The sequence below is a fragment of the Podarcis pityusensis genome (assembly GCF_964106645.2).
Source record: "Podarcis pityusensis genome assembly, chromosome: 3".
Taxonomy (NCBI): Eukaryota; Metazoa; Chordata; class Lepidosauria; order Squamata; family Lacertidae; genus Podarcis; species Podarcis pityusensis.
In genome coordinates, this window is record NC_138026.1 from 25,061,076 (window position 1) to 25,082,310 (window position 21,235).

The following is a 21,235-nucleotide window of genomic DNA, read 5'->3' on the forward strand; positions in this document are numbered from 1 at the left end:
GAAGGGAAAAGGAGATTGTTAGTCGCTTTGAGACTCCTTAAGGGGAGTGACAGGCGGGATATCAAGTCCAAACTCCTCCTCCTCCTCCTCTTCTTCTTCTGTGGGAAAAGACTTAAGGCCTGATCCTATGCAGAGGTAAGTGCATTTATTGAAATCAATGAGTTTATGCACACCTGCATAGGATCCAGCTATTAGCAGCGTCTGATTTTTCCTGTTGGGAAATTGGAACTAAAAGTGCTTGACCTTTGGTTATATCTTCTGTCTGAAATACGTCTCGGCTCCGGTCATTGAGAATTGGTTGCTGAAGTATTGTAAGAACTTTGTATAAATACAGGGGAGTTGTTTCCTTGTTGAACTACTTTGCACATAACCCTAAGCCAAACCATGACTTAGCACAAGCATCCAGACTTCTGGAGAGGAGATTTTGGCTACTTTGCTCTGGTCTTCCTGCCACTGAACTTCTGGAAGCTAAGCCATGGTTTGCCAGAAGAGCAATGATGAAGGGAAAAGACCAGTGCATGACCACTGCCTGTCAAGTTGAGAGTACTTCATTAGATGGACCAGCTTAATGTACAGTGTCTATGCAAACGGTATTCCAAAAGCAAAAGAAAAGAGCAAATTCTGGTAAGCGCACATTAGAGTTTACTCATAACATTTCCAAAATTCTCATACTGCTTTCTTTTTGCGCTGTTGATCAGATTTTGTTTTCTTTACCATCTGTCATGCCTACATATAGTAATTTCTTGGAATGCAGTAGAACCGAAGAACTAAGCATATTGCCATGCTTTAAAATATAGCAGTGTGAAACAAAATGAGAGAAAAATGTATAACCTTACCAAGTGGACTACATTAGACTTTAGGAACATTCTGTATTCTTTCAGTATGGTAGGCATACAGTTTTTGAAAGATGTTTTGATTCAGTTTGAAAAGCCTCTGTATTCCTAATAGCACACATTTAGCACAAAAGAGTGGTAACTGTGCTTTCCTAGGGTACAATTTATGAAAAGGCAGCTTGGACTTTACTGCAGGACACTCAGTTGTATTCATTTTGCTGTGAAAGACAATCTTTAAAAAGACTGAAAAAAAAGCCTTACTCATATTGTTTGGGTTACAGTTTTTTGTGTTGTGCTTTTGTTTACCCAATAACAGAAATAACCATAATTTCAGCCCTCTAGTATGTATCTGAGCCATTTTTCAAACTTTCAGAAAACCATATTTCTAGGCCACTTTATTCCATGTCTCACTTTTCTTGATATAGAAAACCAGAATAAAAGCACCATTATGTAGCAATCTTTTTTTTTTTTTTTTTGTAGTGGGAGCTAATCACAAACTCCTGCCAATCAAACTGTACAGAATGTACTTGTTTTCCTCGTAAGAAAAGGAACAACTCATCAATGCACGGTCACGTACATCTGAAATAAGGGATTTTTTTCTTCAAGTTCTTCTCATACACCATGGAATACATCCTGGGCTTAGGAAAATTCCTGTAAGAGAATAATTCTCTTGCCATTATAAAGCAACATCAGAGCCTTCAACAGTGGCACATTCTGTAAAATAGAGAATTTTGTTAAAAATAGAGAAAGTGGGACATGCTCTCAGCCATGAGATTTGAGTGGTATACCTAGCTCATGCTTTTTAGATGCATCAGCCTGGTTGCCAGTGGCATAGTGTGGGCAGGGCCACAGGGGCAGTTTGCCCTGAGCCCAAAATCCTTAGGGGTGCCAAAATTTCAAAAGGAAAACAAATAGCATAGTAATAAATAAATAAATAAATAAATAGTACACCCTCCCCCTCAAACAGAAAATCTCCCAATGTTCACATGGGTAGATTAAGCAGCAGATTTGGCTGATGGCCTTTTGCTAGGGAACCCTCTGCACGGGCTTTAGAAAGATCCACATTCCTGACCGATCTCCTGTACCAATCTCTGCCTTGTTTGATGCTCATGGGGTTTGATGCTCATGGGGTAGGTTGCTTAACTCTTGCTCCTTTGATCCAGTGTATCAGCGGTGCTGAGGATACTCGCTTTGCTCCAGGTGCTGGCAACCCACGCTACACCACTGCTGGTTGGAGTAATTCTCAGATGACTTCAGTGCTTTGTTCCAGTTGTGAGGAGGGGGTATTGCCATCATCAAAACATAAGAAAGAGCACAGGACTACCTAGTCCAGCATCTTGTTTCACACAGTGGCCAAACAGATACTTTTCTGGGAAGTCCACAAACAGCAAATGGGGACAATAGCCCTCTCTGACTGTGGATGCCTGGCATCTGGTATTCAGATGCATTGTGCCTCTGTTCCTGGAGACAGTATAGTCATCATGCTTAGCAGCCATTCATAGACTCTTCCTCATTAATTTGCATAAATACACTTCTGGAGCTATCTGTGTCAATCCTTTCATCTGCCTATCACCTGCTGGGAAGGAGAGCAAATGCTGGTTCACTGGAAATGAATCATGAAGCGGGGTCCTCCTCCCATCTGATTTCTATATTCTCATATTTAACAAAGCAGAATGGTAAGATACCACCAGGAAACAACTTCCACTCTGTTGGTTGTAAGTCTGAATGGGGACTTATTTTCTTCCCACTCCTCCTTGACACTTGAAAGAGTCTCACAAGCTCAGAGCCCTGGATCTGTTAAGTTCCCCAGAGCACCAAATTTCCTAGGGGGAAACGCATTGGGTCTCTGGAGTTGTGGGCCTGCAGTTTCCCAAGGGCACCTGATGTTAGTATGGAAATCAGATTTCCTTGGGGTTTCTGGTGACTTGAACGTTGCCATGGCAGCATTTGATCCCAGTGACAGGCAGAGGCATGGAGAAAGGAGAGAGAGAGAGAGAGAGAGAGATCCCGCCTACCATGTCTGCTGCTGCAATGACAGCCATTACAGCAGGAAGTGCCAGGGAAGAAGGTTTGGAGACTTACAGGGTGTTGGTAATTACATGAACATCCAGATTTTTGAAAGGAGGAGGGAGTCAGTCCAGAGTGAACCATCACTGTTCACTTGTAGGAAAACTGAGGGCAGCAGCACATCTCTGAACTAGACCGTAGACCTTGATTTATGCCGCTTTTAACTATTTCCTTTTTCTAATTAGAGCAACGTTCTAGGAAGCCATTGAAAATATGAGTGAAAAACAACAGTGCTATCATGTGAGACAAGGCTTTGAAAAACGTGTTTCTTAGAATAGGAGAGATTGTATGCTGCTTTAGTTATGCATGCAGCTGGCAAGGTGACATTCACATTAATTTCGTGTTGCAGAAACTTCGCAAATTACTGGTTGAAATAATATATCGGGTTACTCTATTCAGTGAAGTGGATTCAAAGTTCACACTAAATTGCTTTATTAAATTCTTTGTGCAACCTCCTTGATTAAAGCAGCCTCTGCACATCTTTTCAGGAGGAAAGAACAAGGGAGGCAGAATTCCTATTTTACTGTCCTACCAAAGCTAATGAAAAATGTGAATTATATTTCCTCCATAATTTAATGAAATCCATCATTAGTGGGAAGTGACATTTGTGTTCCATATTAAATAATCTTTTGTGACTGGAAATCAGCCCTCTTAATTTCCTTAGAATTGCTACCAATCTATTTAGCTTTGCTGGGTGATTGCTATGCTGCTGGCATTTTTACAAGAGAGGCAGTTGTAGAAGTGACTTGTACAATAACCCTGCTTAAGACAAACTGCTGCAAGAAATATGTCCTTATTGTAAGTCTCTCAATTAATGTGTGGTTTTTCTTTTCTTCAAATAACTCTACAGCGGACCAGTCAGGAATGTTATTTATAGGAGATGCAGTAATACAGGTCAGTTTACTCTACACAACTGCTTCAAAAGTGTGCTACTATTTTGATGCTTGTATAACATTCTGATATTAATCCGATATTTCAAATAACCATTTTGTGACATTTTTAGGTTAATGGCATAAACGTAGAAGGTGCCACCCATGAAGAAGTGGTAAGTTCTGCTCCTTAGATTGTTTCTTTACCACTGTTTCCTGTATGTTACTTAGGATGTTAATCTTGCTGTGTTGCCAGTGTACAGTTCTCAGCGCACTTTTAAAAGTTACATAGCCATTTATTTATTTAATTGAATTTATACACCACCCTATACCTGTCGGTTTCAGGGTGGTTCACAGGATAAAATCAGAATACCTCGGGTTACAAACACCTTGGGTGACAAACACTTCGGGTTACAGACTCCGCTAACCCGGAAGTAGTACCTTGGGTTAAGAACTTTACCTCAGAATGAGAACAGAAATCGCGCGGCGGTGGCGCAGTGGCAGCAGGAGGCCCCATTAGCTAAAGTGGTATCTCAGGTTAAGAACGGACCTCTGGAACGAATTAAGTTCGTAACCAGAGGTACCACTGTATAAAACCACAAAGCACATAATCATAATCAAAAGAAAAACAACAACAACCCAATAACACACAAACACCAAACACATTTTAAAAGGGCATAGGATGTCAATCAAATCAACCAAAGACCTGGCTAAAGAGGAACGTTTTTGCCTAGCGCCTAAAGGTCTATAATGAAGGTGCCAGGCGAACCTCCCTGGGGAGAGCATTCCACAGACAAGGAGCCACTGCAGAAAAGGCCCATTCTCGTGTTGCCACCATCTGGACCTCTCTTGGAGGAAGCACATGAAGAAGGGCCTCAGAAGGTGATCTCAGGGTCTGGGTAGATTCATATGGAATGAGGCGGTCCTTGAGGTATTGTGGTCCTGAGCTGTTGGCATATTTCTTCACATGGATGAAGTCTATACTCACACACACACATACACATACACATACACACACACACACACACACACACATTTATATATTTGTGCTGGCTATTCTGTTCACATGTGAGACCTCTACTCTCCCTCCCCTCCATCATGGAAATTAGGTAAGGAAGGGAGGAAGACACTCCCATTAACGCCATTCAGTTGCCACACATACATAGAAAAGAAGGAGCAGGGAACCTGTAACTCCTAAGAAACTTGTAATGAAAAAACATAATCAGAACTAATCATACAAATAATTGCTTAAATCACCCCATGTTTCTTTTCCTTTTCTGTTTTTCTTTTTTAAGACAATGGATCCACATTAGCTCATCCTGTCTAATTCATTAGCCAGTTTTGATATGCCTCTGCATCTACCAAGAAAGGCAGAACACAGAAAAGCAAAGTCTGAATTTGCAGTTAGTTGTGGGCACTTGAGAAATGGTAGATTAACTGAGGTTGGAGAAGGATATGTTGAAAAAATTGAATTTTAAACTGGGAACACACTTCTGTGTCGTCTATCAGTCCCTCCAGTATATTAATTCATCTTCGATCTTAAGGTGCTTCTCTTGTTATTTTACCTGCATTATTTGCACTTAATACTGGTGTAGATTTACCATTGTCTATCTGGTACTTGGCTGCATCCCAAACTGCAAAGCATCATCACACTTTAGAACTTAATTGGTGGCTCAGCAACTAATTTTACACAGCCTGGAAGGCAAAATCCCCTCCAAGAAAAGAGGATTGAATTGAAAGCCTTTTGAACACTGCAGCACACATGTCTAAATCCTTCAATCTGTTGCACTTCAATTTCTGCTAAACTCTTCATACCAATGCAAAGATCAAGAGATGCACCTGTTTGGGTGGACAACAAAACATTCCTCAGAAGTGAGGAGACCAATGGGTTTCTCGTTCAGCTGAAGAAATCAAAGTGCAAGTCAGGTCAGGCAGCATGATGTAGCAAATTGCAATGCAAAGAAAAGACCATGTAAGCTGAAATAGGAAGGTAACACATAAAGCAAATCCAGCAATTTACAAAGCAAAGACTTCGCCTCAGCAGAAGCAGAATGGCAGAGGACAGCTGTGGTTACTAGCAACTAAGGCTGCTTGCACAACCACCTGTTTATTAAGCATTTATTTTGACTTTTTGTGGGTAGGTTATTCCACCCTCCTTTTTAGGGTAGCATACAATGTTCCATCAATCCAGATTTTTTGGGGGGGTAGGGAACAGATATTTTGCTCTACAGTTGTGTAACATGAATTTTGCTCCCCAAATACTGATAGGCTGGAAGCGACCTAGGTCGCAAATAGTGGTCTCAGTTCACAACTGGTTGCTTGCTTGCTTTGAATTTCAGCCCCTTGTAGTAAGGTGTAGTCGTTCTATACTGAGAGAAAATTGGACACCACTCATGGGCACCCCAAATCAGAAATACAAAAAAATCTGGTTTGTATTGTGAATTTGCCTAGCTCATGGTGCTCAGAAGCCACACAATAAGAAGTTCAATGTTATTTCCTTCATTCGTCTATAAAGTTCTTCTACAAAGATTATCCAGACACATAAAATGTGCTTTTAATTTAATTTAATTTAATTTAATTTAATTTAATTTAATAATTGTTGTCCATTCTGGACACCAATCTCACACAGACTTCTAAGGTCTGAAGGAGCTGCAGAGAGGGAAAGCCCAGGAAGTTCTTGTGCCTTGAAACTAAGAATTTGTAAAATATCAGGAAATGTTTAGTTAGCCATAGTTTCCTGTTTTATCCAAACTGTGAAACCATAATTATCAACTTTAGCACAAGCCATGCTATTAAATATGGTTTGAAACTGGTAACCATAGTTTCCTAGTAATGGCAAACAGCAGCAGCAGCAACAACAACTATGGTTAGCTAAAGGTTTTCTGGTTTAATTGTTCATGCTTCAAAATGGAGTGTAACAGGTTTGTTTGTGCAGGCAAGAACCTCAATCCTATTGGTGCCGAGATTAAGCTGAGAAATGATTATCCAAATCAGCTCTGAAGCTTTTCCTAACCCTTTTTTATGCATTCTATACCTATATTTATTTTACCTTTTAAGCTTAAAGTAGAAACAACATTTCTCTCTCTCAATAGTTATAGTCTTGTTAAATGCAATTTACAGACTTCAAGAGCAACACATCCTGCGTGGAAAAGCCAAACACTCATTTTAAAAAATGCCCCTTTAACAGCACAGTTCTGGGTATGTCTGCTCAAGCCTAAATCTCATCAAGAAATGGTCAGCCCTAGTGTTAGTTAACATTTTATTTAAAGGTAAAGGGACCCCTGACCATTAGGTCCAGTCATGACCGACTCTGGGGTTGCATTGCTCATCTCGCTTTATTGGCCGAGGGAGCCGGCGTACAGCTTCCGGGTCATGTGGCCAGCATGACTAAGCCGCTTCTGGCGAACCAGAGCAGCGCACGGAAACGCCGTTTACCTTCCCGCCGGAGCGGTACCTATTTATCTACTTGCACTTTGACGTGCTTTCAAACTGCTAGGTTGGCAGGAGCAGGGACCGAGCAACGGGAGCTCACCCCGTTGTGGGGATTCGAACCACCAACCTTCTGATCAGCAAGCCCTAGGCTGTGTGGTTTAACCCACAGCACCACTCGCGTCCCCAGCATTTTCTTCACACAGAGATATAAAGAAAATGAGAGAGGCTAAGAGAGACATAGAGAAAGGGGTGTCAAAACGTGTGGCTGTGTACACACTTTACATGTGAAGGACATTTTTCCTTCAAAGAATTCTGAGCACAGTAGTTTATTAAGGGTTGCTGGGTATTGCAACTCAGTGAGGGGTAAACTGTCGTGTCCAGAATTCTTTGAAGTGGTGGTTGGGAAATGTGCATTGAATGGGATTTAAAGTTATAGCGTGTGTACAGCATCAGCGTGTGTGAGAGAAAAAGGAGTGTCATAGAGGGAGAAAAGGGGAATGGAAGAAACAAAGAGAGAGAGGAAAGTGTGTCATTTTGCCCACTATTGGCTCTACCCACAACTGATTTTCCTGGGGTCAATGGAAAAAGCAGGTATCAAAAAGAAAGAGGCAAGCAGTGGGTGAGAGAAATAAGCAGGAGAAGGGGAGAGCGAAAAGCAGGGGTGACTTTCCCTACTGTTGGTTCCAGTGGGCTCTTCCCATGGGTTAGTAACCCTTCATTGAAAACTGTGGAAGTGGCTCTTTTACAGGTGCCAATTAATATTTGTTCAGCACTTGTAAAAAATGCATTTTTTAATTGTGGGTGTACCTACACTTTAGGGACACGGGTGGCGCTGTGGGTTAAACCATGGAGCCTAGGACTTGCCGATCAGAAGGTTGGCGGTTCGAATCCCCACAACAGGGTGAGCTCCCGTTGCTCAGTCCCTGCTCCTGCCAACCTAGCAGTTTGAAAGCACGTCAAAGTGCAAGTAGATAAATAGGTATTGCTCCGTCGGGAAGGTAAACGGCGTTTCCGTGTGCTGCTCTGGTTTGCCAGAAGCGGCTTAGTCATGCTGGCCACATGACCTGGAAGCTGTCTGCGGACAAACGCTGGCTCCCTCGGCCAGTAAAGCGAGATGAGTGCCACAACCCCAGAGTCGGTCACGACTGGACCTAATGGTCAGGGGTCCCTTTACCTTTACCTTTACCTACACTTTGGAGCTCTCTTTCTCTATTTATACTAGCAAGCCACTTTTGCTGTGTTCCTTTTGGCACCAACATTTTTTAGACGACCCTGACCAGACACGGCGAGGCTACATGTGTTTTATTAAAACTGTCAGTTTTAATCATCTTTGGGATATTTTAAATACTTTTTTTTTTTTTGTCAATAATTTTAATGCTGCATTATATTTTTTTGTAAACCACATAGAGGTTTATCACAATCAAGCGGTATATATGTTTTGTTATAAACAGAAGAAAGGGTTCACCAGCCCTCATTTAATGCCAGTGACTAGTAAAAGAATCATGTGTCTGAGGTAGGCTAATAGGACAAACACTTAAAAGTGCCCTTCTGGATCTCGTTTCCTCCCCTAAGCCTGAAAGCATTTTCTCTCAGACTTTAGAGCAGGCATCCCCAAAATCGGCCTTCCAGCTGTGTTGGGACTACAACTCCCATCATCCCTAGCTAACAGGACCAGTGGTCAGGGATGATGGGAATTGTAGTCCCAAAACAGCTGGAGGGCCGAGTTTGAGGATGCCTGCCTTAGAGGATCTTCTGTGAAGACTTATGCCTCACAGAGAACATCTTGTGAGGCTGAAGGGAAATGTGTGGCAGGCTGCCTTCAGGCCTTTGTCATACTTTCAGCAGCTGTGACTGTATATTTGCTGGCAGTATAAGAGCAATGCACGCATGGAACCTGCAGTATCCAGTGATTTAAAAGGTTTGGCATGTGCACCCTTCTTCCTGTCCTTTGATTCCTTTCATGAAGGCCTAAGAGGCCTAGCCTATGTTTATTGAGGGATTCACTTCTACCATGACCTCTCCTTCTGCACCCTGCTTTGCCCCTCTACCTATTTTGCTAATGCATGGAGCTGTGACCTAATTACATACTCTAGAGAAGTATAATCCTTCTCTCTGTTCACATTTGGATCACCGCTGAGCTTGTATGTCTGAAACAAATGTCACTGTTGAACCTATTCTTGTTACTTTGAACATCTCAAATACCATCCTGTTGTCTATTATAACAGCATTGTTTCATAAATATTTATTTTCGTGTTTTGGGTTCTGAACTTCAGTTATCACTGCCCCTGATCTTACCTAATACAATGTACCCTTACTTTTAGTGCACTCACTCTCCTGTACTAATTTCCACAGAATTGTGGAGGCTGTCATTATTTAAAATGCCAGAGTTGCATACCTTCCCACATTTCTCCGATGAAAATAGGGGTGTCCCATCCCATAATGATATTTTTACTATTTATACCCCGCACATCTTATTGGGTTGCCCCAGCACTCTGGGCAGCTTCCAACATATATAAAACATATTTGAACATTAAACATTAAAAAAAACTTCCCTGTACTGTACAGGATTGCCTTGAGATGGCTCAGGGGTCAGATAACTCCATACCCTCCAACATTTATCCAATGAAAAGAGGGACATCCTATGGAATATACTGGGATCAAATATGAAACTGGGACAGCTTCTCTAAATCAGGGATGTTCCTGGAAAATAGGGACACTTGGAGGGTCTTGAGTTGTGCCTTCTAGTACCTGGAAATCAGGAAACAAAACCTATTCCAAGTTTTAAATGAAATTTGCATTTGTCTATTGCAATTTCTTTCTGGTGGATTATCTGCCACTAGTATAGTATCTCTACAATGACAACCATTAATATTATTCTGAGAAGGGAAAATTACACCGCATGACATTACATTGCAAAAAGGATTAAAGAAAATCCAATAAAAGCATTTTTTGCTTCAAATCACTTCACTTGACATGGTAAGAACTTAATAACTGAACAAAAGTCATGCTGAATTCATGATAATTTTGTCACATTATAAGAAGCTAAAATGATTATAGCGACTATTAGCAAGAATTTAATTTGAAACTTTATAGGCAATGTCCCTCTATTACCCAAGTGACTTGGATGATTTTTGTGAAAGGGGACCTAAGTTAGCAATTAATGTAAGGCCCATTCTTATTTTATCATCGTTAAACCAGTAAGAATGTGTGGTGTCATAGTATTGAAGTGATAAACTGAAGCTGTGCAATGAAGGGGAAAAGCAGTTAATGTAGACAGTAGAATACAACAGACAGAAGAACACTCTTGTTTTTATGCATACATTTAAGAAGGGTACAAAACCGTGTCTGTCTAAAACCTGTTCTAAATCGAGTTTTTCTTAACTATGTATTTTTTTTTGGGGGGGGGAGCTCAGCACTTCTTCTTCTTTCTTCTCTATCCTATGCCTCCTAAGTTCCACTTAACTTAATGGCAGCAACCCACTGGGGCTTCAAACCCACATGCGCTGTGAAAAAGTAGAAGACTCTGCTCTCATATACAGGGTTCATCGTTTTCCGTATTTCCACTGGCTACGTTGTAAGCACCGTTGAATTTCACTGAACACTGTCCTGAAAGATCCCCAAACTGCTTTTCAGAAGGTGCAAGGAGCTACAGCGAAAAGGTTAAAAACCTAGTGGGTGGCTTTTTTTGTGGAGAACTGCCATAGCTCAGTGGCAGAACACATGTTTTCCATACTGAAGGGTTCAATCCTGGAAATCATCAAGTAGGGCTACAAAATACCATTGTCTGAAAAGTCATGGAGAGTCACTACCAGCCAGTGTAGCCAGCCCCAAACTAGGCAGGCCAATGGTTTGACCTGGTAGATGCTTTTAGTGCACAAAGTCTGACATTTGCCTCTGTTAAAGACCATTCCTCAATAATCTGACTTTAATTGGGCCACTCATACTTTGGATTCAAATAATTATCCCTCCCCCCCAAAAAAAATATACCTTCCAAATGTGTCTGAGCATTGAACCCATCATGCATTTGATTATTTAGCTGGCACAGAGAGTCTTATGCAAAATATTATTTATTGCATTTATTTATTACATTTATATCCCATCTTTCCTTCAAGGAACTCAAGGTGGCGTACAGACTTCTCCTGCTTCCCATTTTATCCTCACAGCAACCCTAAGAGGCTGAGGGGCAGTGACTGGCCCAAGGTCACCTAGCGAGCTTCAAGGCTGAGTAGGGATTTGAACTCTGATCTCCCAAGTTCTCTAACCACTACATCACACTGGCTCTCAAAATCAGAATCTGAATTATTATTATTTGGGGGGTGGGGTGGAAATTAGGGAACAAATTATGTTCCTGCTGTCTTAACAGTGTTCCGTTGTCGTTTTCACTTTAAATCTTGTCAGTCTCTTGTGAGCTCAAATTAGCACAGTTCTCTCTTGTAAAAAAATTATTTGCTTCGGTGCTCACACAGAACCACTGATCACAGTTTATCTAGCTGAAACTAACAACATCTGTTATCGCTCTCAGGAGGAGGCTTCCCCCTACTTCCCAAACCCCGGCAAATATTAATTTGTATCATAAGGCAATATTAACAAATATCCATTAACAACCGTCCATTTTATAGTATTCTTCCTGAAATCTACCAAGGCTTTATTTTACAGCTACATCTAACAGGTTAGCTTTGTCTGCACCCAGAGAACTGTTGGTTTGCTTCATAGCAGCTCAAGGAGTATCTGATCTTTAGGAAGCTAGTCAAAATCAATGCCCTATCAAGCCCTTGCCGATAGGAATGGCAACATTGCACCAGCTTTCCTTTGGTCCTGAAAGACCATTGTATGAGTGAAGGAAGGCAACATTGAAAGGACTGTCTACACCAGCCTTTCTCAACCTGTGGGTCCCCAGATGTTGTTGGACTACAACTCCCATCACCCCTAGCTAGCAAGGCCAGAGCTCAGGGATGATGGGAGTTGTAGTCCAACAACATCTGGGGGGACCCACAGGTTGAGAGCTGCTGGTCTACACCTTCATTCTTTCTCGTCTCTCAGCAGTACTATGCAAGTGCACTAATACACTTGTGTCATGTTGGAATTAGGAAACATCAGGTCCAGTGGCTGCCTGCATGTGAGAGACTACTAGAGCAGAGTTCTATTTTCGCCAGAGGCCACCCATCAAATTATGCCATATTATGACCTCATGATGGCAAGGCATTGGGATCTTTTACCCTGAACCTTTTAGTTGCTATATCTATATGAGGGATGGGGAATTGGTGGCTCTTCAGATGTTGCCAGACCAAAATTCCCATTATCCCTGATCGTGAGTCATGCTGGCTGCGCTGATGGGAGTCTGCTAAGGTATGAATTTATTCTGTTGGTTGAAGCCGCTTTTCATTTGCATTCTGATTTGATTCTCCTGTTGCTTCACCTATGCTGTTTTAGTTTTGAGTGCACTCCAGAAAATGAAAAACACTCAAGAGTGAATTGGGATGTTTGTAGATGTCCTTAGATTTAAAATGACACTTTACCATGTGGCTACCTCTGCTGAGTTTCACATCTTAACCGACTGGTAGTTAACAAGCAGTTGTTTCACCCCTCAAGGGTGAATTGCTATATGAACCAAGAAACATTTTACGTGAACTTGTCGTCAACTTTACACCAAAAGGTTGGATACACAACAGGTCTTGTACACAAAGGGGGAAATATGAACTTCTGCAGAATAAGTAAGCCCTATGCCCAAGACAAACACAGTGGAAGCTGAATACAGATCTGTATTGCTACAGGAAAGGAAAGTAGGCAGGAGTTTCAGCTTTGCTTGCTGTAGACTATTGCATTCTGTAAAATTAATAGTACTGGACAGATTCAGGCTCAGTTGTATTAGCCACTGCATTCAGACGCAGGAGCCTTTTCAGCCACTCCTGATTCAGATGCTGCAGAGAAATAGAATTGGGTATCACCAGCATACTGATGACACCTCACTCTAAATTTCCCGGTGACTATGCCCAATAGCTTCATGTAGATTGTAAAGAGCCTGGGGGCCAAAAAAGCACTCATCCAGCGCTACCTCCTGGAGATAAGATTGGAACCACTGTAGAACAGTTCCACCAATGCTAGTTGCCTGTAGATGGTCCAGGAGGATCCCATGCTATCAAAAGCCAATGAGAGATCTAGCAAGAGCAATAGGATCGCAATCCCCAATAAAGACCATCCATCAGGGCAACCAAAGCAGATTCAGCACCAAACTGTGCTGTGACTTTGAACAACAGTGGAAGCAGCAACTGCTTCCTCATAATCTAAGGCTGAAAGAAAGAAAAAGAAATCCCACAGGAGGGCTTTGTGCCTAGTGCCCCCATCCCCACAAATTTGGGGGTTGTATAGGGCACAGCAGGCAAGGGCAGTCCCCCCCACCATCCTGGGGGGGGGGGGTAGGGAGGCTAATTACTCCCATCATAGCCTCCAAATTACCTCGTGTGGGTCAGAGAGATGTTATTGTCAGCCATCTTCTGATGCCTCCCCTAGTGGCCCCTGAGCGTTTCCATTTGTTGAAGTCTGGAGCTATAGTGACTAACAGTGAGATTTAGGGCGTTTGTCATTGTAGCAGACCCTGTCTATGGAATGCATAACACCATACCTGATGTCTTTTTAGTGCTTAGTGAAGGCCTTTTTAAACTTTAGCTGGACTTCCTAAAACTTCTAAGATATTTTACACCTCTTAGATTTTGAGTCTGTATATTGTGTGCTATGTTGTGACTGCTTGTAATGCCTTTGATTCCAAATATTTTCCTAATTTTTGTATTGTTGTGCTTTTAATTTCTGCTTTGAAAGTTTTCAGACTAAGTGGCAGGATACAGATACGTGAAATAAGCAAATGTAGCATAATAGACTTTTTCAGACCATATGGTTATATGAAACTGGTGTGAATTAACGTATTTTTTTTTCATTCCCAAAGATTGCTTGTGTAGAAATATTTTCAGTGTTCAAATAACCCATTTAATAAATGCATACAAAATCTTTTTAGGGGCATGGGGGCAGGGATTAAATCTGTCAACAGTATTTGACTTTCTTTTCAATTGGGATAAAATAGAAGGAAAAAAGCATCATACATATATATACTCCCCATGTATAGTCCTATTCATACAAATTTCTATATAATAGTATTTCTATAGCTGACTCAATGACAATACTACAATTAAGTGGATATTGGCATCCTGTAGAAGTTTTCCCAGCTGTGTTCAAACTTCTTGCCCATGAACTATTTTTACATGGGGCAGCCAGCCAAGGGGTCTGGGCCTAATCAAAAGGATATTTCCCACAGCATTGTGCTGGAAGGGTAAAGAATTCCACCAGGCCCTGAGCATGCGATTGGGTCATTCAAACATTCTTATAGCTACAAAAGAATTGTGCACAGCTAAATGCCTCCCACAATGGCTGGGAGAAAGTCTTACATGTGCTATTATCTCCACCCTGTGGTGTGGGGAAATTGAGAATGTCTCTATATTCTTTGAATTTGGATGAGATTCTTCTAGAGCAACAAATTACCAGGAGGCATTGTTCCGTTTAAAAGCAAACCTAGGTGGGCAATTGATTAATATGATTGGTGACAAAATGGGGCCACTGAGAAACAACAGAGAAGTATCAGCATGCTCAAGTGACAACAGAAAGCGTTAGTATAAATCAGAATGGACATATATGTCTGTGAAGTGGGTCATTGTCACGGAGGAAGTGCCTAATTCAGCATTTCTCTTACGCCCAAGTCCAGCTCAGTAGCTAATGAATCACTTTTTCTCATTGTGTGTTAAAATACCTGATCAATAGTGGGAAGACTTTGCTGCACTAGCTCAAACTCATAAGTGAGTCAGTATACAGTGGTACCTCGCAAGACGAATGCCTCGCAAGACAAAAAAACTCGCTAGACGAAAGGGTTTTTTGTTTTTTGAGCTGCTTCGCAAGACGATTTTCGCTATGGGCTTGCTTCGCAAGACGGAAACGTCTTGCAAGTTTGTTTCCTTTTTCTTAACACCGTTAATACAGTTGCGACTTGACTTCGAGGAGCAACTCATAGAACGCAGTGTGGTAGCCTTTTTTGAGGTTTTTAAAGACTTTGGTGATTTTTGAAGCTTTTCCAAAACTTTCCCGACACCGTGCTTCGCAAGACGAAAAAAATCGCAAGACGACAAAACTCGCGGAATGAATTAATTTTGTCTTGCGAGGCACCACTGTATCCACATGTATGGTTCTTTGTCTTAAAAGCATGGATCAGACACAGTAGGAAACCATGTGAACGCTAATTGAATGTCATAGGCCAGGAGGCAGCTTCGCCTGCTGATCAGAAGCCTGAAGGAGGAGAAGGGGGAGAAGTGACTCCACCTGAAGCTGATCAGGCTTCACAGAGGAGAAGGCACTGATGAGAACCAGCTGGCTCTGGCCTTTAAACAGAGCTCTCAGCAGCAGTCAAAGATTGGAAACAGCCCCTGTAATTGCCCACTGCTTCCTGCTCTCCATCTGGATTTCTTGACCTCTGAACTGGACCCTTGGCTCTGTGATCCTCTGGATTCCCTGCCTTTGTATGTGGATTCTACTCTCAGGCAAAACTTCCTCAGAGACTCTCAGCCTCTGTTTGATCGGCAACAGGACTTGGACCAGGTACGACAGTGAATGATTCTGCCTGCATCTTGGGATCAGATATTTCCCCTTTACTTCTCTTCCTTCTTCAAATGGCAAAAGAGGTAATTGAAAACTTCGCATTTATGCACAATCAAGGCACACACAACTGTGCATGTGTGCATCACCGTGAAACCAGAAAGTGGCACAAAAATGGCCCTAAAAGAGCCTGAAAACGACAGAAATGGTGTCTAGCAATCCCACAAGCCCTTGCACTGACTTTTGAGTCCTATGGGCAGTTCGAGTTTGAGAAAGGAGGTTTGGAGAGAGCGATTGTGGTGAAGTTTGGGGTTGGGTTTTTTTGCATTTTCAAAGGGTTTCCATAGGTTTAGAGCAGCGGTCGGCAACCTAAGGCCCGTGGGCCAGATGCAGCCCAATTGCCTTCTCAGTCCGGCCCACAGATGGTCCAGGAATCAGTGTGTTTTTACATGAGTAGAATGTGTGCTTTTATTTAAAATGTATTTCTGGGGCATAGGAATTCCTTCAATTTCCCCCCAAAATATAGTCTGGCCCACCACATGGTCCAGCCAGCCTACGTCTGAAAAAGGTTGCTGACCTCTGGTTTAGAGGGTGTTTGCAGGCTTTATCAATGGTGTTCCCAATATATACAATTTCACTTAAACCTGCAATTCCTTGGAACGTAACCCCCGTGTAAATGGGAAGTGGCCTGCACTTTTGCTTTTAAACTAACCATAATTCCCTTGTTGTCTGAACTTGGAGAACTGTGATTTGTTAAAACTATGAATTGAAACATGCCAGGGTCTGAATTTATAATTGGAGATGTGTTCTCACTCATGTCGCCTTCAAGGCTCTCTTCAGGCTTGCATGCTCAATTTCTTCCTCTCCTGTGGTATGTGAAAGAGGTGAAGAGGAAGAAATAGAGCATGCAAGCCTGAATCTTGTGTAAGCTGAATAGTTGTTTCTTATTTCAGCCCAATAAGGTAAAATCTCTATTGTGTTTTCCTATTCACTATGTGACCAATACATTACTTTGCTGTGAGCTTTTTTCTTCGGCTATACAGTTGGGTTGCCATATTTCAGCAAGCCAAAAAGACACCTTTGCTGACTTCTAACTACCAGTCACGGTGACAACTCTCGTTTTAAATACTCCTCCTATATGTAGGCCACAGAAGCGGCGATATATTGCTCATAGCCATGTTCTTTAATTTCCATGACAAAATCATAATAATACAGACAATTGAATTTATGTGATGGTGTCAACATGGGAAGGGAATGACAGATCAGGAATCTGTAGTGCAAGTGAGCATTTTTGTCAGTGTGTAACCTTCTTCCAACTCTATCATTCTGATTCTATGACTGCTGGGGAGGGAGGATTTTGAGAATCATATGGATGAATTTGAATTTGAACTGAACATAAACCATGTTGTATGTGTGTGTTACATATATGTGTGTGTGTATACCGCCATACATATGTACAGTATATCTGACATGTGTGCACAAACCAAACCAAAATACCCAGATCTTTTGCCCAATTTTAAAAATCTGCCAGGACAGAAATTGTGACCCTGAAAAAGAGGATGTGTCAGGGGGAAATCGGACATATGGCAACCCTACTGTGGAGCTCATAATGGAGTTTTCTAATGCTCCAGTCACAAATCTTTAAACAAAAAATATGCAAAAACTAAATGCTTTTCAGTGCTCCATGCCAAGTATTCTCAGGAATGTCTTTCCCCTTCCTTATTTAAAAATATCAAGTATGTGGCCATAAGGCTTCTAACAGTTTCCTTCCTTATGAACCAGACTGTGAAAATTTGCCCTTAGGCTTCAGCAGAACTGTTTTGTTTTGCGCTATTTCATTCATATTTGCCATTTGATGTTTAGAAGTTTCACAAACTCTTTATATTGATTAGAAAAGTATTCATTAAAATTACAGGCATAAAAAACACCTGTTTTGATTGGGTTGGGTGAAATGCCAATTTGTCACGCCAAAAAGCCCCCCAACAAGGCTTATTTATTTATTTATGGCATTTTAAAAGACCCTTCAATCAAATTTCCTGGGCCAGTACATGAAAAGAAAACATACAGCCAAATTATTAGCATTAAGTAACATCGCAATAAACTAATAAGGTAGTAAATCTCAAAGGAGCATTAAAAAAAAATCAACAATCAAAATCAAAGCTGAAAAGTTTGGCAAAATAAGATCTTTGGTCTTGGAAAAAACAACAATGTAAGCACCAGATGAACTTCTTACTATGTTTTTGTTTTAAAAAGGGAATTTCACAATGAGTCTCCGTACATTAGATCTAGTTTAGTCCTAAATCCTTTGCATTATCTTGGCTTGGATCACAGATACAGTGGCTGTTCATTAGCTGAATATACAGTGGTGCCTCGCAAGACGAAATTAATCCGTTCCGCGAGAGTCTTCGTCTAGCGGTTTTTTCGTCTTGCGAAGCAACCCTATTAGCGGCTTAACGGATTAGCGCTATTAGCAGTTTAGCGGCTATTAAAGGCTTAAAGGCTTAGGGGATTAGCTGCTAAAAGGCTATTAAAGGCTATTAAAGGCTTAGCAGATTAGATAAAGAGGGGGGAAAGCGAAAAAAAAATCTCTAGACTCGCAAGACATTTTCGTCTTGCGAAGCAAGCCCATAGGGAAATTCGTCCTGCGAAGCAACTCAAAAACGGAAAACCCTTTCGTCTAGCGGGTTTTCCGTCTTTCGAGGCATTCGTCTTGCGGGGCACCACTGTAGATCAGTAAACAATCTTTTTCAGAGATATTCTTTAAAATTGTCAAGGACACATTAAAGGTAGAAAAATCTTAAATAATAAAGAAGTATAACCAGCATTAAGTTAACTCTAAGTTAAAACATTAACTTAAAAATAAAGTAAAATGCTTTCAAATTCACAGAAATCATGACCTACTCATGTTCCCCAACTGGCTTCCTTAAGGCAACTATCTCATTTTCCTGAGTCAAAGGCTCCTATGTCATATTGCATTAAAGTCAGCAGTGAGAGTTGTACTTTTCTCTAAAACATGAAGAAGGGTATATTCATAAAAGAATGAGATGAAGCAAGGAACACAAATGTGTTTTTCAATAAAATGTATAGTTAGCCTACTTAATACAGTAGATAGAAACCAGAGATGGTTAAGCATGCTGAAATTCAGTGAAATCAATATCGCTTAAAGTACTTGAAGGCTCTTTGAATTGTAACCATTTCCTTATTGTGTTAATCAAGTCAACAGTCCAATAAACAGTATCATGCTCTTGAGACCCACATCTCCTGCTGCCCACACTCAGGGTTTTGAATTATTCAAAAGGATGGCTGAGAAATGTGTAATAGTTAGTATCAGTAATAAAGTTTTTAGACCCACAAATGCATATTCCAAAACTGAAGATGATGTTAATGTTGAGGAGTAATAATTGGAAATACATTTTGGAGGAATCTTAAATTACTCCAGCTTCTAGATCTTTCATAAATTCCTATAAAACATGTTATTCAGCAGGATGTTGAGCTTTATTGGGTATCATTTGTATATACAAAATTTCATGTGCAATCTTCCTCTTGTGTGTTTTGGCTGCTGCAGCATTTTACAGTGTAGCACAATGAGTAGGGATGATATGTCAATTTTGGTTTGCTTTAGGTTTCTCTTTTTTCCCAACCTTAAATCCATTTCTCCACATTTTGTTGCTATATGTGAAAACCATAAGCATTTTAGAGCAAATTTTACCCAACAAGCAAATGTTTATATGCAGTTTCCACTATAGTACACATTTTGACAAGTGTTTTCCCCCCCATTGGCTTTTTTTGTGTGCTATTTTCACCAGTATAGTCATTTTATGTATGCACCCCCCTAAAATATGCATTTTTGGTAAACATTATTTGTTTTGGTCGGTGAGCAGTGTAGCAAAAATTTGTTAAGTTTAAAATTTTGGAGGACAGTGGTTTTCCGTTTCACATATTGTTGGGGAAAGTGTAAATTTGATAGATTCAACTTCAAATGAGACCTGAACTGAGTATCTCCCCATCTCTATAGTGAGTGGGTGTGTGCATAATGTGTTACTGTCTGGTTTTCTGCAAACAAAATATTTATTTATTTCATAAAATTTATATGCCGCTTGATTGTAAAAAAAACCTCAAAGCAGTTTACAGAAAGAATAAGAATAAATATGTTGAGACTGATAGGACTGAAAGCCAATCAACAATTCCTGGCTAAACCTCCTTTGGGGGGCGGGAGTGGGAAATCTTGGCTCACCATGTTAAGTGATAAAGGATTCCCACACACCTCGGTAGAGCACATGTAAGCCCGTTCCGCCCCTTCCCATGACATTTTGGGGCTAGTTCCAGGTTCGGCACCATGTGTGTGCATGATCACACATCATTTGGACTGCAAGAAGATCAAACCTCTCCATTCTGAAGGAAATCAGCCCTGAGTGCTCACTGGAAGGACAGATCCTGAAGCTGAGACTCCAATACTTTGGCCACCTCATGAGAAGAGAAGACTCCCTGGAAAAGACCCTGATGTTGGGAAAGATGGAGGGCACAAGGAGAAGGGGACGACAGAGGACGAGATGGTTGGACAGTGTTCTCTAAGCTACCAGCATGAGTTTGACCAAACTGCGGGAGGCAGTGGAAGACAGGAGTGCCTGGCGTGCTCTGGTCCATGGGGTCACGAAGAGTTGGACACGACTAAACAACAACAACAAAATCAGGAGTTGCGTGTAATGTAAATAGTAGAATTTTACCTCTGTGCTTTCATGCTGATAGCAATCCACCAAAAGGACAACTGATGATGAGAGAGTGGTCCAAGACAGTCAGCAAAGGAATTTCTTTATTGACCTGAAATAATATTTATCCCACTTTCCCCATCTCTGAGACCGCCAAGGCAACAAAAAAATGCAAAACAGTAAAAGTAATAATAGAACAATGGCAGTCATTTAAAAGTTCAGTGGTGAAATGCATAACCATGGCAACAAATAGCAAATAGATAGCTCCAAAGAATCAATTCTCATGAAGCCCAAAGGCCTGTCCAAACAGCCAAATCATTACAGTGTGTTGACAGGCAGGCAGTGCCAGGTAGGCCTCTATTGGAAAGACGTTCCCTATCTGGTTCATCTGTTCTTTTGGAAGAGAAGAAAGTGAGGAATATTAGAGGCCAAATTCAGGTGATACCTGTGTATAAAGCTTGCATTTCCTTAATCACTGGAAATGCAAAAAGTGGAATAATTCCACTATTATTGATTAAACAGATGAGCTCCCCTTTGCTGCTTATCTCTCTGCAGCCTCCCCTTTATCAAACACAATCTTTTTTTCAGTAGCATTGTTTCGTTGCATTATTTTCCCATTCAGAACATAGAAATAGGGTCTTACACAAAATTCACCCTGATTTTATTATATATAAAAAGGGATTAATAAATGAATAATAAC

The 21,235-nt window shown here is 41.1% G+C and overlaps 1 protein-coding gene across 4 annotated transcripts in view; it reads left to right on the plus strand.

Moving 5' to 3' along the window:
• SNTG2 (syntrophin gamma 2) overlaps nucleotides 1–21,235 on the plus strand; it is a 217,319-nt gene that overhangs the window by 104,287 nt on the left and 91,797 nt on the right. For all 4 annotated transcript variants that reach the window (XM_080999175.1, XM_080999174.1, XM_080999173.1 and 1 more), the window contains exons 5-6: nucleotides 3,751–3,794; nucleotides 3,904–3,945. In XM_080999175.1, coding sequence (XP_080855301.1) covers nucleotides 3,751–3,794; nucleotides 3,904–3,945 — 86 coding nt within the window. The remainder of the gene's footprint in view (nucleotides 1–3,750; nucleotides 3,795–3,903; nucleotides 3,946–21,235) is intronic.